General features: G+C 42.3%; 1 protein-coding gene and 1 long non-coding RNA gene across 4 annotated transcripts in view; one reads left to right on the top strand and one right to left on the bottom strand.

Annotated features, from left to right (window-relative positions):
- Positions 1-16,362, top strand: part of FRMD6 (FERM domain containing 6) — a 169,842-nt gene that overhangs the window by 76,241 nt on the left and 77,239 nt on the right. For 2 of the 3 annotated variants that reach the window (XM_085869377.1, XM_085869379.1), the window contains one exon: positions 3,214-3,293. In XM_085869377.1, coding sequence (XP_085725503.1) covers positions 3,214-3,293 — 80 coding nt within the window. Of the gene's footprint in view, positions 1-227; positions 274-3,213; positions 3,294-16,362 lie in introns of all 3 variants that reach the window. The other variant, XM_085869378.1, reaches the window with a different exon arrangement.
- On the bottom strand, positions 7,775-10,805 carry LOC147032081 (uncharacterized). Its single transcript, XR_015055027.1, has 3 exons — positions 9,702-10,805; positions 8,517-8,596; positions 7,775-7,916 (listed from the first exon to the last, which is right to left on the bottom strand). It is a non-coding gene; the product is annotated as an uncharacterized LOC147032081 (long non-coding RNA).

Raw genomic sequence — 16,362 nt, 5'->3', positions numbered from 1 at the left:
TCTATGAATTTAACATAGCATGAAGAGAAAAGTGGCAAGCCAAAGAGGGACAAGTTCACAGAAGGTGCAGTAAAGCTCAGGTGTAGAAATCTCTAATGTGGACATAATTATAGAAATATCTTGGGGATTTTGCCAAGCAGTCTTTATGGAGGGACATATTGAGAGTATGGGTCTATCCTACTTTCAAAGAGATGTTCCAGGTGGATTGCTGGTGCTTATCTTTTCAGAATTGACAGAGAGGGAGGGATGCTGTTGCATTTGGCTTGAGGATGGGTGAGAACTCTCTTGCACACACACACACAGAGTGCCATTGTCTGCAAAGTGAAATAATGGACTTTTGAGGAAAGAAGATAGATCGTAGACATAAATCAAGAGTAGGATTTGGATCTGAATACTAACATGAGAGATTTTAGCTTATTGAGGTAATGCGTGGGAGAGAACCTGAGTTTGCAAATGTGCCGAAAATATTTTGGGTCCCTGCTGAATATCATTATCTGGCAGTTTCGAAAGCAGGGCAGGCCACCAGATAGCATCAAATACATGGTGAGCGGACCCTGGCCTCTTGTTTGAGATATAATGTTATCCTTGCTTTACTGACATTGAAGAAGCAGCATGATGTCCAGGGTGAATATCCTGGGGAGAAGCTAAGTTCATGATCAGAGATCAGTGAATTAGAAAAAGAGATTAGTATTGATGTATGGCTGCAAAGATTGATTCCATGACTTTGCTTATGATGAGGAGAAGGCTGCCTGGTCTACAGTTGAGAGGTCAGTTATGGCAACATTATTCTGAGTTAGGGTGACATTGGTGACTTTCTATGATGCAGGTAGGTTGCCCACAGAGAATGACTTGGAAAAATTTTTTGGAAAATAGAAAAAATATATTGAGAAGTAGATAATGGAGGAGTAAGGAGTGGTTTGCAATTCTCCACTATTTCAAGAAGCGAGCTTACAAGCTGGAGATGGAAAGAGTACAGGACCTTTAAAGCTACGAAGAGTTGAGGAAGAGAGGAATTTTGAACTTTGGCCTTAGCATGTTAAGGCAATCAGACTTAGAATGAGTCAGGTCTATCATAACTTTGTCCTTCATCAGTGAAGGAACTGATGATTTACATTTACCAGAAAAAATGCTTGACCAACTGTCACCAATTTTTGCAGATGATGAGTGATGTTTTAGAAAGTGAACCTGATAGTTTGTTCAAGCATGTATTTAAGGGAAGAAACACAATAGTTGTGAGCTTTTGGAAAGACTGCAAGTTTCTATTGCTGGGGTTTGTTTTCCAGGGTGAAAGGGCAAACTGCTTTCCTCCAATTGGCTCATGAATTGTTGTTGAATTTATTCACAGGAACAAGACTCATGGAAGAGCAAGGCAGAACAGACAGTGGGACAAACATAAAGGGAATGAATGAACAGGACAAGAGGAGATCGAGAGTGCAGGGAGGGGGAGGAGGGAAACACTGAAACTATCAAGTTATGTGTCAGACACAAGTCTAATGTTCATGTATGCTTTCTAGCTAAGGCCTGCTGAATTAGGCCAGAGACACATGGACACGATTTCCATATGACAAAACCAAGAAGGTACGGATAAGACATGGAAATGAGTTTTCAAAAATGCAATTAACAACACAGGGATGAAATGACAACGGAAAGACGGGACATATCTGATGTGGGAATGTTACCTTTTATGAGCTTTCATGAAGCAGGTAAAAGCCAATGTCAACAAGCTCGAATGAGCTAAGATCCTCGTCCTCTTAATGATGACGTTATAAAAACGAATATGACGTCATTGTGATGTATCAGGTTTGCGATAAATTCTCTGTGCTAATGCCCGGCTTGATTCCCGCAAACAAAATTCAAACAGCTTGCTTAGTTTCAGAGATAATGGTATAAGCGATTTCCATTAGCGGCGATATTATGATGTCAACTTTTTTCTAGGAGGAATTTCCAAAATCAGAGATGGTTACTGCCTGCGCGTGGGCTTTCTGCATATACATGGCAAGTTTCACAAAGATCCGATGAAAACTCTGGGTTGTGAAACAAAAAATGTCAAAGAATAGGAATGACGTCATAAAATTGATATGATGTCATAGTGATGTATCAAATGTGTGGTAATTCATCTCTGCTCATGTACTGTTCGATTCCCCAAACAGAATTCAAAAAGCTTGCCTAGTTTCAGAGATAATTTTTTAGGCGATTTCCATGAGTGGAGATATTTTGATGTCATAACTTTTTTTCTAGGAGGAATTTTCAAAATCGGAGATGGTTACTGTCTGCGCAGAGTATTTTTACATATATTTGCCAAGTTTCAGGAAGTTTCGATGAAAACTGTCAGCTGTGAAACAAAAAAGTCCACAATAACAACAACGTGAGTAAGACTTAGAGATCCTCCACGAGGATCTAAAAACGCTCACACCCTGGAATCAGGAGACGGTTCCTGGTCAAAGATTGGTGGACAATGTTCGATGTTCTTCCAGGTATGAAATGTTTAGCAACATAGCAGAAAGTGTTAAGGTATGAATTGATGAAGGGGGGAGAGAGAGAGGGAGGGAGAGGGCGAGAGCAATACGGAGTATGGAGAAATACGAGTCCGAGGCACTATAATTATGTCTGGAGATGAAGAGATAGGCGACCAGTCATTAAAAGAGATGATGGATTGATGTTCCTTTTTTAAAAAACCTCCAAAGAGACACATGCTTTCAAGAGGACATGATCTGAGAAACCAAGTGGAGCTAAGGAACACCAGGAAAGACTGAAGGGGAAGTTTGATATAATCTGAAGGAGAAGTTATAACATCTCACAAAGAAAGTTAGTCATTAGGAAAAATTGATTTGGAATCCAACAGATTGGTTGAGAACTGAAATATTACACAGGGCCTTGGCTGCAATGCCACCAAATGAGGAAGAACTAAGTTTGAGGATTAGGGAGGACGCATTGAAAACAAAGTAAAAATAGGCACTCCCTGGTTTTGCTGATATATATATATATATATATATATATATATATATATATATATATATATATATATATATATATATATAATGTTGTCGCATCCTGTCCACCATATGCTGATTATAATCATGTTGCCCTATTTTAGCTTCATATTTGTTGTTTCCCAGTTATGACTTTCCAACATGGCCAAAGGACTTTATGACCACCTTGTATTTACATACTGGACCTATTAGTGACTGTAACAAGTTTGCTTTTACTCTGCAGACAAGGAACGTGTATTCATGAACCCTCAAGAAAAGTTGACCAAGTATTGTCCAAAAGAATGGAAGAAGGAAGCCAGTAAGGTAAGTTTATAAATAGAGGTGAAGAAGGTAATATAGACCTCGAAAGGACTTTACTAACTCCAACGTCTCATCGGGTAGAAGGATTATATGTCAGTCTCATTAATCTGGATAGATATACCCATTATGAACTGTACCAAGCATGACCCATTATGAACTAGACCGAACATGAATTATGAAAGCACCCAGAGATATATAGTTCAACATTGGAAATAATTCATAAAACAGTGATCAAATATTGAATGAACAACAAAAATTATTTCATTGCCATCTCTTTGCACATCAAAATGAAAAGGAGTAGTCATATAAATAGTTACTTCTGCCGCCGAAGGTAGGCAGGGGCTATGTTTTCGCCTGTCTCTGTCTGTTGTCTGTCTGTCAGCAGGATATCTCACATAGTTACAGATTCAGACATAACTTGGTGGACAGGTTGGGTGTATGACAATTACAAACTGACTCGATTTTGGTGAAGAGCAGCATCCGAATACGAGAAGTTAAAAAAATTTTAAGTGATTTTTCACAATTGGTAGTTCGGGCCAAAACTATACAAAGCATGGTATTTCAAAAGGTTGTGGACAGATTATGACAAAACTTGGTGGATGAGTAGGTAGGTGACAAGAACAAGCTGATTCGATTTTGGTTCAGGTCCGGATGCAGATCGGGCCGCTCATCAAGCAACAAAATGTGAACTGTTCAGCCTGGCGGAGGTATGCGCTCTTCCAAGTGTCGTTCAAGTTTGAACTGTGATTGGCTATCAAACAACCATTCAGAAAGTGGCACACCAGAATGAAGCCGAGAAAGAGAAAAGTAGAGGCAGTTACACTCTGCAGTAGTTTTACTTCTGTAAAATAACACATGGCAAATGTGTAGAATCAAACATTTTGTTGGTGTCGGACACTGAGAAAAATTGTAGCAAGAGTTCATCTTCCAGCTAAAGTTGTCTGCAAAATAGTGAAAAGGGTACATGAAACCGCCAATGTTAATATTAAATGTGGTGAAGGGAGGCAAAATTCTGCAAAAGGGATCCGATGTATTCACGGTGATTTTTTTTATTTTTTGGTGCAGAATTTGAGGATCTATGACATACACTACATGGCCCAAAGTATGTGGACACCTGCTTGTTCAACAACTCATTCCAAAATCATGGGCATTAATATAGAGTTGGTTCCCCCATTGCTGCGATAACAGCCTCCACTCTTCTGGTAAGGCTTTCCACGAGATATTGGAACACTGCTGCGGGGATTTGCTTCCAGTCAGCCACAATAATATTATTGAGTTCAGGCACTGATGTTGGGCGATTAGGACTGGCTCGCAGTCGGCATTCCAATTCATCCCAAAGGTGTTCAATGGGGTTGAGGTCAGGGCTCTGTGTGGGCCATTCAAGTTCTTCCACACTGATCTTGACAAACCATTTCTGTATGGACCTCGCTTTGTGCACGGGGGCATTGTCATGCTGAAATAGGAAAGGGCCTTCCCCAAACTGTTGCCACAAAGTTGGAAGCACTGAATCGGCGAAAATGTCATTGTATGCTTTAGCGTTAAGATTTCCATTCACTGGAACTAAGGAGCCTAGCCCAAACCATGAAACACAGCCTCAGATCATTATTCTTCCTCCACCAAACTTTACAGTTGGCACAATTCATTTGGGCAGGAAGCGTTTTCCCGGCATCTGCCAAACCAAGATTCGTCCGTCGGACTGCCAGTTGGTGAAGCATGCTTCATCACTCCAGAGACCGCGTTTCCACTGCTCCAGTCCAATGGGAGTGAGCTTTCCACCACTCCAGCCGATGCTTGGCATTGCGCATGGTGATCTTAGGCTTGTGTGCGGTTGCTTGCCCATGGAAACCCATTTCATGAAGCTCTCAATGAACAGTGCTTGTGCTGACGTTGCTTCCAGAGTCAGTTTGGAACTCGGTAATGAGTGTTGCAACCAATGACATATGAATTTTCCACACGCCACGCTTCAGCACTTGGTGGTCCCGTTCTGTGAGCTTGTATAGCCTACCACTTCACGGCTGAGCTGTTATTGCTCCAAGATGTTTCCACTTCACAATAACAGCACTTATAATAGACCAGGGCAGCTCTATCAGGGAAGAAATTTGACAAGCTGACTTGTTGGAAAGGTGGCATCCTATGACAGTGCCACGTTGAAAGTCACTGAGCTCTTCAGTTTCGGCCCGTTCTACTACCAATGTTTGTCTCTGGAGATTGCATGGCTGTGTGCTTGACTTTATACACCTGTCAGCAATGGGGATGGCTGAAATTGCCGAATCCACTCATGAGAAGGGTTGTCCACATACTTTTGGCCATGTAATGTACCTTACCAATGGGCTTTTATTATTATTATTTTTTGAATATGAGGTCAAGACTCGTGAAAGAGCGAGAACATAAAACAGATCAGGACACAATAGAACAAAAGGAACAGTGGAGTGGGGGGGGGGGGTGACCAGCAGGGTTGAAGAACACAACACAGGGAGACTTGAGAAATAAGAAGTGTAGGGATGAATGAGGGGTAGAGGAGAATGCACCTGGGTGGACAAGATGGATACAGAAGCAAACTCATCAAAGTGGAACATTGGAAATTTGAAGGAGGTGTGCTTGGGGGCGGATGGGGGTGGGGGTTAATGGGAGTAGAAAAGATCATGGTTTTGGGTTGGGGATGATCTGAGATAGTGGTGAACAGCTGACTTGAAGACCTGTAGGGAAAAATTAGATTGAAGAGGATGTGGAAGTTGGTTCCACAGGCGGGAAAGAAAGAGGAACAAATGAATGGAAGTGACGCACTGTTTGTGCCATGCGGCAAATTTGGGGGCGGGGGGACCAGAGGGTGCAAGACCAGAAAGTAGGCAGTAAGAGAGAGAGAGAGAGAGAGAGAGAGAGAGAGAGAGAGAGAGAGAGAGAGAGAGAGAGAGAGAGAGAGAGAGAGAGAGAGATACAGAGAGAGATACAGAGAGAGAGATACAGAGAGAGAGAGAGAGAGATACAGAGACAGAGACAGAGACAGAGACAGAGACACAGAGAGAGAGAGAGAGAGAGAGAGAGAGAGAGAGAGAGAGAGAGAGAGAGAGAGAGAGAGAGAGAGAGAGAGAGAGAGAGAGAGAGAGAGAGAGAGAGACAGAGACAGAGACAGAGAGAGAGATAGAGAGAGATAGAGAGAGAGAGAGAGAGAGAGAGAGAGAGAGAGAGAGAGAGAGAGAGAGAGAGAGAGAGAGAGAGAGAGAGAGAGAGAGAGAGAGAGAGAGAGAACCATCTGTGATGGGAAAGCGATGGGTCCATCGACTCAGCTTTATTATCGGAGATTCCAATAATCTTCAAGGTTTTGGTTTCCATGGCATCAAACTGAACAAGGTGTGCGGCAGGGGAACCATCCCAGAGGGGAGATCAGTACTCCATAAAGCTGTGGATGAATGCCTTGTAGGTGGACAGGAGTTCAACTGTGCCAAGGAAAGACTTTGTATGATGGAGGATGCTCAGACTGGCTTTGGAGGCCAACCTTGATACGTAATGTTTTAATGTTATATTTCAACACAGTGAGATACATATTGGCACAAAGTGCTCTCAATGGATGTGTAGCTGTTGGAAAACTGCTCGTAGTAGTAGGAAAACAAGCAAAAATGGCAAAATGATAAAATGTTCAAAAACATTGATTACAGCAAAAATGGAGACGTTCTTTTGACAGGGAATCCAAGTTGAAATTGTTTGGCAACAATGGATTACAGGTCATTTTAAGATGAAAAAGGATAATGATGTCCTCGTCAGTATAAATCATTATCTCGAGTGAAGCATCACAATAAGTTTGAGACAGCATCTCAGCCAACATTGTAAATTGTTTTTTTATCGTTGAGCCAACAAATGTTGTTGAGCCAACAATTACAAGCACATTCTGATTTATCTTGCAATTCCTCCAGTATCACATCTCATCTGATGATCATTCATCTTCTAAGATGATGATCCCAGGCATATAACAATATATTGACATAAAATAGGCCAAGGTAACACTCATAAACATGAATTTGCCTGTATAAAGTACAGATATAAACATAACTAAAACTATAAGGGCTTGCGGAGAAACTGAAAATGTCATATGGGAAACAAGCAACTTTGCAGGATGAATGGGGATAATGCAAGACATTTAGGAGAATATTGCACTCTTGTATATTGAGAAACTGTCTTGCAGCATGAAACAAGATGTAATACTCTGTGAAGCAGTGGACTCACTCACAATGTGTTATCATGTTTTAGTTAATTTTACTTTCTTTCATATTTTCTGTATCTGTTGAAATAGATTCTACATTTATTATATAATTTCAATGAATTGTTCGTTGCGACTTCAGTTTTGGGGATTTCTTGTGCTTCCATAGCCATTTCCATTTTCGTATATGATACATTATTTCTCAAGCCAGCAATTACCCCACAAGGACAATTTTTTACCTTATTATTCGCTCCAACTCAAAGATTTTATGTTTGAAAGGAAAAGCCAGCAATTGCATGATTTGTTCTGATTAAGTCGTCTCTGACTGAATCAACATGGATGTGAAATCTCAAATGGCCGCCATTCAGTTGTTGCTCTATTTTTTGTATTCATGCTCTAGGAACAGGGCTGGAATCCAAGTTGAAATTGTTTGGCTATTTGGAAGGGTGGTGAGAGTATGGGGGAATAAGGGAGACCCACTGAGCAATATAATGTAAAAAAAAAACCCATCACACATGACAACCAATTAAACATCTCTAAAAGAAAGCTGAACCCCACCATTGACAGGAAACAAAGCATTCACTTGACACTCATTTTGCTGACACACTGCCTGATCATTCAGCAAATAGACAATAACAAAATCAAAGTGAAGAAAAGGATTAAAGATGCCAGTGAAAAGGAACACTCATGGTGACAAAGCAAGGACCATGCTGCAGAACAAAGTTCTATTCCTTTTTCCGAAGGCTCAATTAGTGTGAGGTATTGTGTTGATCACCTCCTTGCGAATAAGTTTCAAAGTCAGCTACTTAAAATGCACAAAATAGCAACAAATAATTTTCAAGCAGCGGTGGGGAGTTTGTCCAAAGAAGCATGAAATCGAAACATTTTAACAGAACATGCAATATTTACCGTTGGTTTTTCCATATACAGTGTTTTCCTGTTTGGTCAAACTTTGTACTTATTCATAGAACCGAAACGTGATTCCTGTTCCAGAGCTGTGCATTTGATAAGATGGTGTTAGCAGTAGCACTTACTTGAATGAATTGCATATCCTCATGAATATATTCATGTGGAGTTTTCAGTCCAAGCTTCCTTGTAACATGTTGGAATTTCTCTGCAGGGATTCAGTAATGGAAGGATTATTAGAAAATTGCAATGAACATGAATGCTGATGCTTGTTCTCTCAAGTTTCTTCTGTGCAATAGTGTCACCCAGTGCACAGTAAAAAAATAAATGATGCTCATGTGTGATCTCATTGGGCTGCTTTGTGAGTGAGAAAGAAAAACAATTTTTCAAAACCGATTCCAACCATGTGGCAAAACAATGCCTTGCATAAGTAGCAATCGAAGCAGTGCAGTATTTTGTCAATATAATAATTTTATCAGGCTCATGGAGGAGCTTGGACATAAATCTTATATTGGACAAGTAATTGGATTATGAATTTCAAGAACATTAGGAGACATTGCAGAAACCACAAACGTATATTGGTTTTGATCTTGGGATCTCTGCATCATGAGCTGCACTCTAAACTGGGAGCACAAACAGGCTATCCCATTATAATTTGGAAGGCGTTAACCTGACGGATACCTTATGTCATTTCACAAGGCTTACAAGAAGTGTACACCCATCCTTGTGCAATCCATGAAACATCATCTGGCTAATCTCAAGGCCAAAATCACCAACCTGCCTCTTTCCTCAAGGAATTGCTTTTGTGTAGTTAAATCTATCTCTGCTGTGCGCTAGCATCCCATTCCTCCCATCACCTCAAATGGCTCCACAGGAAGCTCCGCTTGAGACAAAGCAGAATATTCAAGTGTTTACCTCCAAAGCTGATATAGACCAACCCACCCCTTTCTGACCCCACCTTCCTGCGCGCGCGCACATGCATGCACACACACACACACACACACACACACACACACACACACACACACACACACACACACACACACACACACACACACACTGCCTCCTGTATTTCTGTAACCTTTTCACCAGAGAAGGTGGACAAAATTCTCACTTGTCCTCTCTCTCTCTCTGATGGCCCAGATGGCCACAATGCCTTCTGTTCTCAATTTATACTCTGTATGTCTTGCTTACCCTCTGTCTGCTTTCTTCAGCACATCTCTCTTTGAAGACTACCTCCCATCTGCGTGGAAGAATCATGCACAATTAGGTTGTAAAAACAGATATTTGCAACAACATACCAGTTAACTTACCTGCAATTATAAACAAATAATGGAATTCATCCCCCAGTTGTCATCGAGCCTTTTCTACTCACATGGTCTGACCTTTGATCATCGGTTTGAACTCAGTACCAGTCATATCTCATTGGGCATGCTGCTGCTTATCTATCAACAATGAAGAAGGACCGGAATCTCAAGCAAGCAGTCAGGGCTGTGAGTCTAGACATACTGTATCTCAGGCATTTGACACAGTTTAGCACCACACTGCTTGGCAAGCTTTCTGCCTTGGCATCCAAGGTCAGCTTTTTTTCCTGCCTTGCTGAATTCTGCCAATCATGCAGTAAGTGCATAGCTTTAAGTGGAATCCTTTCATCTTTCCTCCCACTCAAGGCTGGAGTTCTGTCAGACACTGTCTTGGACCAAGTCAAGTGGTTTCCAATTGCATAAATAAACTCCATGATGTTCTGGAGAACCGTCTTTTCCTCTTTGCTGACCATCACTTTTGCCAATGAAGGTGGACGTTGTTTATGGTTTAATGCTTGTCTGGTTCTATGTTTGTTTTTCTGTTTGCTTGTCCGTTTGTCTTTGAGCAGGATATCTCAAAAACTTTGGACACATTCGTACGAAATTTGCTGGACAAGTTTGGTGTGTGTGACAAGGGCGATTTGATTCGATTTTGGTGAAGAACCAAATCCGGATCTCGATACAAGAATTTTTTTTTAATGCAGTATTCCAAGAGATTCTTCACCATTGAGAGATGAAGTCAAAAAGGACATTTCGCATGCTATCTCAAAAAGTTTTGGTTGAGTTATGACAAAACCAGGTGGTTGAGTTTGGTGAAAATAACAAGCTGAATCGCTTTTGGTTAAGGTCCGGATGCAGATGCAGCCTATCATTGGGAAACGAAACGTATACTGTGCAGCGTGACGGAGGTATACGCTCTACCGAGTGACGTTCTCGGTTCAATTGTAATGTGTTTATTTTTGGTTCCTGCCAACTTTCCTCGTTATTTTCTCAAAGCCGTGTGTGTGTGTGTGTGTGTGTGTGTGTGTGTGTGTGTGTGTGTGTGTGAGTGTGTGTGTGTGTGTGTGTGTGTGTGTGTGTGTGTGTGTGTGTGTGTGTGTGTGTGTGTGTGTGTGTGTGAAGCCAGGCTTGGTAAAGCAGTAATGAATTGTTCGTGTCCCATAGTGGCTGAAACTGCTCGACTGTCTGTTACATGAGGGCATGACAAATATATATATATATATATATATATATATATATATATATATATATATATATATATATATATATATATGTATATATACACTAGCAGGGTATGCTTACACATATTGTAAGCATATGAACCGTTTTTCCCCATTGTTTTGGGTCACTCACCTACATTTATTTTTTAATTTATTTATATTATTCATTTATGGATGCTGAACAACGATTCTGAGTTTTTTTTTTCCCCCAGTGTACCAGCTTCGATGTCCATTGGCACACAAAATTTCAGCTTTCGACGTCACCCAGAAGGTACTGATCTTTAATATCAGTCAGTGAGTCAGTGAATCCATGGTTAGAAAGAGCTACATGTTGTCGTGTTCAGGGGGTTAAATTAATTATCCCTCCCGACCCAGTTGTCATGGACGGGTGGTTCACACCGAACTGGACGGATAGCCGAACAGTTTTCCTTGGAGGCAAACAGCCGAGATCACCGGAGATTACAGCGCGTGGAAGGAGGGCGGCAAGGGTTCTGTGATTTTGACATCGCAAAATGGCGCCACAGCAGATGGAATTCACCAGGAAGGAAACACACGGGTTTATCTTCGAACCTCCAATTAGTAGACAGACACAATAGATCTTACAAATGAAGGTTTAACGAACATAAGTCAAATATTTATAATAAAAATAAATCATAGCATGAGGTAATGAAATGTGAGGTAACCTAAAGCCGAATTTGAGTCGTATCCACATGGTTCAAGCACAGACAAGGGGAAAGATAAAATATAAGAAAATCCTCCCTTTATTTTGGCACTTGGCTGTTTGTCCAGAGATGATCTTTTAGGAGCCTGGCGACTGAACTGTGGAGACAGCGTGTGGGAAGCTCACAAAATGGCGCCAAGTCACTATTTGTGATCACGTATGTGAGGTACTTTGCGCGGAGGGTATTTCTTTCATTGAGGGACCAGAAACCGCCGTACATTCTCTTTTCACGATTGAACTTGCTAAACCATTCCTCTCCAAATCCCAGAGTCACACAAGGTCCACTCCCAACAATGGCCTGCCTTCTTCCTCGATGGTAAAACTGGATGACACTGAGTTATCGCTGATAGATGCCTTTTCTTCTTCTTTCTCCTCATAAACATACATGCTTTATGACTCAGCAGAAGAGACAACAATCAGGGTCCTGTTCCAGCATGCGAATAACTTTTCGCCAGCACGAACATGAGTATCGTACAGCCTTCTTCACCGTGTCGAGGAAAAGGGAAACTGAGAAAGGCGCATTGGAGAAAAGATGTGTGAGGGGATAGCATAAGTGTCAGAGCCTACCAGATGTGTCTGTAGTGTAGTTTGGTTTCGTTCCTATTAATCGGCTTGGCTCCGACTGCCCCTCACAGCCTCGGCTCCTCACTTGTGATGACAGTTCGTGAGATAAAACCAAAGGGGCGAAAGTGGCAAGAACCAGCAGCATGACCTCCACAGAGTGAGTGACGTCGTGGTCCAATGAGAGGAGAGAGCGATCATGTCCGACCCCGTAGAAAGAGAGGATGTCCAGCACTCATCGAAAGAGAATAGAGCAAACTACATCATGCCTCAGGGAACAGAGTGTATGGCGCCCATCGGCATCTTGCCTCAGAGAACAGAGTGTCCGGCACCTGTCGGAAGAGAACAAAACAAACGACATCATTCATGCCTCAGAGAACAGTGACAAGCACCTGTTGAAAGAGAAAAATCGATCCAGGCTTCACTCTTTTATATGGCCGGCCTGGAAGCTTCAATAATGTGCGAGTCATTGGGCAGGGCCAACAGATTGGTGTCCAGCCTCCCTTGCCCCGTCCATTCGAGTTTCTACAGCGTGTCCTCTCAGTTGGGGCTTCTGCTGTTGTAAGAGTCAGACCTCGCTACCGCATAAGAGGAGCGAGCATTTGGCTGGTTTGAGGTGTGTAAGAGCAATTATTGGAGAAACTAACGGAGCTGATGCCTCTCAGGTCAATGCTGACCAAACATCGCCATCACGAAGGCATACAATGGGGTTAAGGGTTGAGGGATGTGGAATGAGGGATCTCCTTTGGAGCGGGGGAGTTTGAGGTGATGTAACAGTACTTAATGTCTCGATTGCCTTACGTGCTTGTGGGAAGAGATAGTGTCAAACTACAGTCTCTTAAATAATATTGTGTGCACTTACATGTGGTGTAAGAAGAGAGAACGAGAGAGGAAATTAGTGATAAAGGAGAGAGAGAGAAATGAATGATAAAGGGAATGGAAGGAAGGGATCGGGACACACCCGCATCAAATGGCTGCCATTTTGCCAACGCCTTTCCGCCAACCTTCGATGTGCAAAATAAAAACAGGGAGTGAACCTAATCTACCCATCCCAACGCAGTTTGGATCCTACTGACCCATTTAAAGGTAAGGGACTATTCTAAACATTTACTATGGAAATAACTACGCTGAAGGACCGATGTGTCAGAAGTGCACAGTTACCCTTGCGGTTTCTCAAAACCGCAACTACATATATATATATATATATATATATATATATATATATATATATATATATATATATATATATATATATATATATATATATATATACATATATATACACACATATATAGATATACATATACACATATATATGTTGTTCGTCTTTCAGCTGCTCCCGTTAGGGGTCGCCACAGCAGATCATCCGTTATGATCCGCATACTGATTTTGGCACAGGTTTTACACTGGATGCCCTTCCTGACGCAACCCTGGTCGCCTCTTACGACACAGCGATAAGGATTGGGTTTCGCCATGATTCCGGGCTGCTCTACAAACCTCTCATAGCACGGCCCAGCTCAGAGCTCCCGTCCTCAAGCGATCCTCCAACCCAAGCCTCCGAGTAGCCAGATTGCAAGCGCACGCCACTACGCCCGGTATATATATATATATATATATATATATATATATATATATATATATATATATATATATATATATATATATATATATATATATATATATATATATATATATGTACACGTGTGTGTGTGTGCTCCATAACTCCAAAACCATGAAACCTAACAGCCTCAAACATTGCATGCATACCAAGGGAACTCCAAGGAAGTGAATGAGTGAAAACTGGGTGTTTGGGTTTGTGATGTATCACCATGTTGCATCTGTGCATGCATGGACAGGGCCTGGTGTGCAATGGTTGGATTAAAAGCTTGTTGGACAATGGCGGAGTTCTGGTAGCCCGTGTTTCTTTTTGCCTCTTGACACGCGTTTCGGTTCAAAGAGAACTGAACATCTGGTGACGAGGATAAACTATTATGCCTTGGAGACTGACTTGTTCTCTCTTCCTGAAGTCATGACCACATTTGGGTGATTGGAGAGTTTAAAGCTGAAGAGGAAGAGTGTTTGCTGTATGTGGAGTGTATGCAGCACTACTTTACAGCTGACAACATTAAGAGTGTGGAGAAACAACGGTCCATAATGCTGAGTGTTTGCGGGGTGCCAAGCTCACGTCAAGTTTGTTCACGCCAAGGAAACTAGGAGACATCCCATTTTCGGAGCTGATTAAAGTCGTCAAACAACACCAAAGACTGAGGCCATCAGTGATTGTGCAGCACTACAAACTGAACATCCACAGTCAAGAAGTGGGTGAGTCCATTTCGGATTAAGTAGCAGTCTTATGTAAATTGGCTGAACGGTGTGAATATGGAGGTAATCTCGAGGAAATGCCACAGGATCGGTTATTCTGTGGAGTAATGAATGGTCACATCCATGCAGATTGCAGACGGAAGCAACATTGGATTTCGACAAGGCCCTGAAAATAGCTTTGTCAATGGAATTGGCAGAAAAGAATGCATTGGATCTCCACCAACATACCGGAGTAGTGCAGGATCATGGAGCAATAAACAAGATGATGAGTTTGAATAGCCACCAGACCCCCCACGCTTTATCTTTTGAAGAGGGGTCCACAGTAAAATGTGATCACTGTGCATGGACAGCTCATAATCAAGCTTGCGAGAGTTCCGCTCGAAATGTGGACTTCTATAAATGTAGCAAAAATGGTCACTTTGTAAGAGCCTGTTGTTCAAAACTTAAAACCCAAAGCATTCCTCAGAGCAAGAACAGCTCTCCACAGGGAACGAGCAAAAGGTCTCAATGCAAGACGTATCAGTTAGAGGAGGAAAATTAAGAGGACGCATACAGTCTTTTTCATAAATCGAGCAACCAAGCAAAATCCAAACCACTGGTTGTGAGGTCAGAGGTACAAGGCAGAGAAGTACAGATGCAAATAGACACTGGGTCTTCAATATCACTGATTAGTAAGGCCACATGTCCATACTGCCACAGGTGATGCTCATGACGATGCAGGCAACAAATCTATTTTGAGTCTCTCTCAGGAACCGCTCATTGGACACAAAGTCTGACCACCGATAGCCAAGGATTCTCCGAAGAGACCTGGTACCAAAGAAATTAAGTCTCCATCTCAGATCTCTGGTCAGAGTTCAAGTCTCACATCCATAGAGCAAGACTGAAAGAACCAAGGACCTGAAGACTTGGAATTTTGTCCTTCTGCACAGGCACTGGCAGCACCACACTCCATGATCCAGTGAATCCATGACTCCCCAGGCCCGACCCAGACGTCTATTGACCTCTGACTCACAGCCAGCAGAGACATGAATATCACTGCCAAGGTAAGTGAATCTCTCCACGACCTCAACATCTTCACCACAAACAGGCACAGACAGGACAGCAGCATCCAAGATGGCATTGAAATCCTGGATCTTAGTTTTGACCCAGGAAACCCATAATCCCAGTGGCTCTGACTCCTGATTCAGCACCTCGAGGGCCCTCAAACGGATATCTGGAGTCTCTGCAAAGATGACTGCATAATCTGCGAAATCAAGGTCAGATTTCTTGACATTCCCAAATTAGGCACCGCAGCATGATGCGGCATCCTCCCAGAACCCAGTCCATCCACGTGCTGAAAAGTGTGGGGGCTAGTACGCTCCCCTGATGAACTCCAGTAACAACTGGAAATAAGTCAGAGTTGGAACCACCACATCTCACAGCACTCTCAGTACCAGAGTACAGTTCAGACAACAGATTGATCAGTTTTGGTGGCATCCCATGAAGACCAAGAATCCTCCAGAGAGCATGCAAATTCACTGAATCAAATGCTTTACAGAGATCAACAATGGCTGCAAGCAGCCACTGCTGAAACTCTTCTCTGTCTGCTCTGGACGCTGGTGCTCAAGCAGATGGTGGTGAACATTTCAAGAATTCTACGAGCAAAGACCTTGCCAGGCACTGAGAGCAGCGTCAACCCTCGGTGGTTATTGCAGTATTGGCGAACACCCTTCCCCTTCCAGAGATGGACAATAAGGCCCCTCTTCCAATCAGTTTGGATGATGCCTGTGTTGCAGCAGAGCACAGAACTGCATACAACGACACGAGTGCAGCATTTCCACGAGCCTTGAGAAGTTCAGAATGGATG

This window comes from Eptatretus burgeri, chromosome 2, assembly GCF_056783735.1.
Source record: "Eptatretus burgeri isolate ZD-2024b chromosome 2, Ebu_testis_v1, whole genome shotgun sequence".
Taxonomy (NCBI): domain Eukaryota; kingdom Metazoa; phylum Chordata; class Myxini; order Myxiniformes; family Myxinidae; genus Eptatretus; species Eptatretus burgeri.
This window is presented reverse-complemented; position numbering and strand designations above follow the sequence as displayed.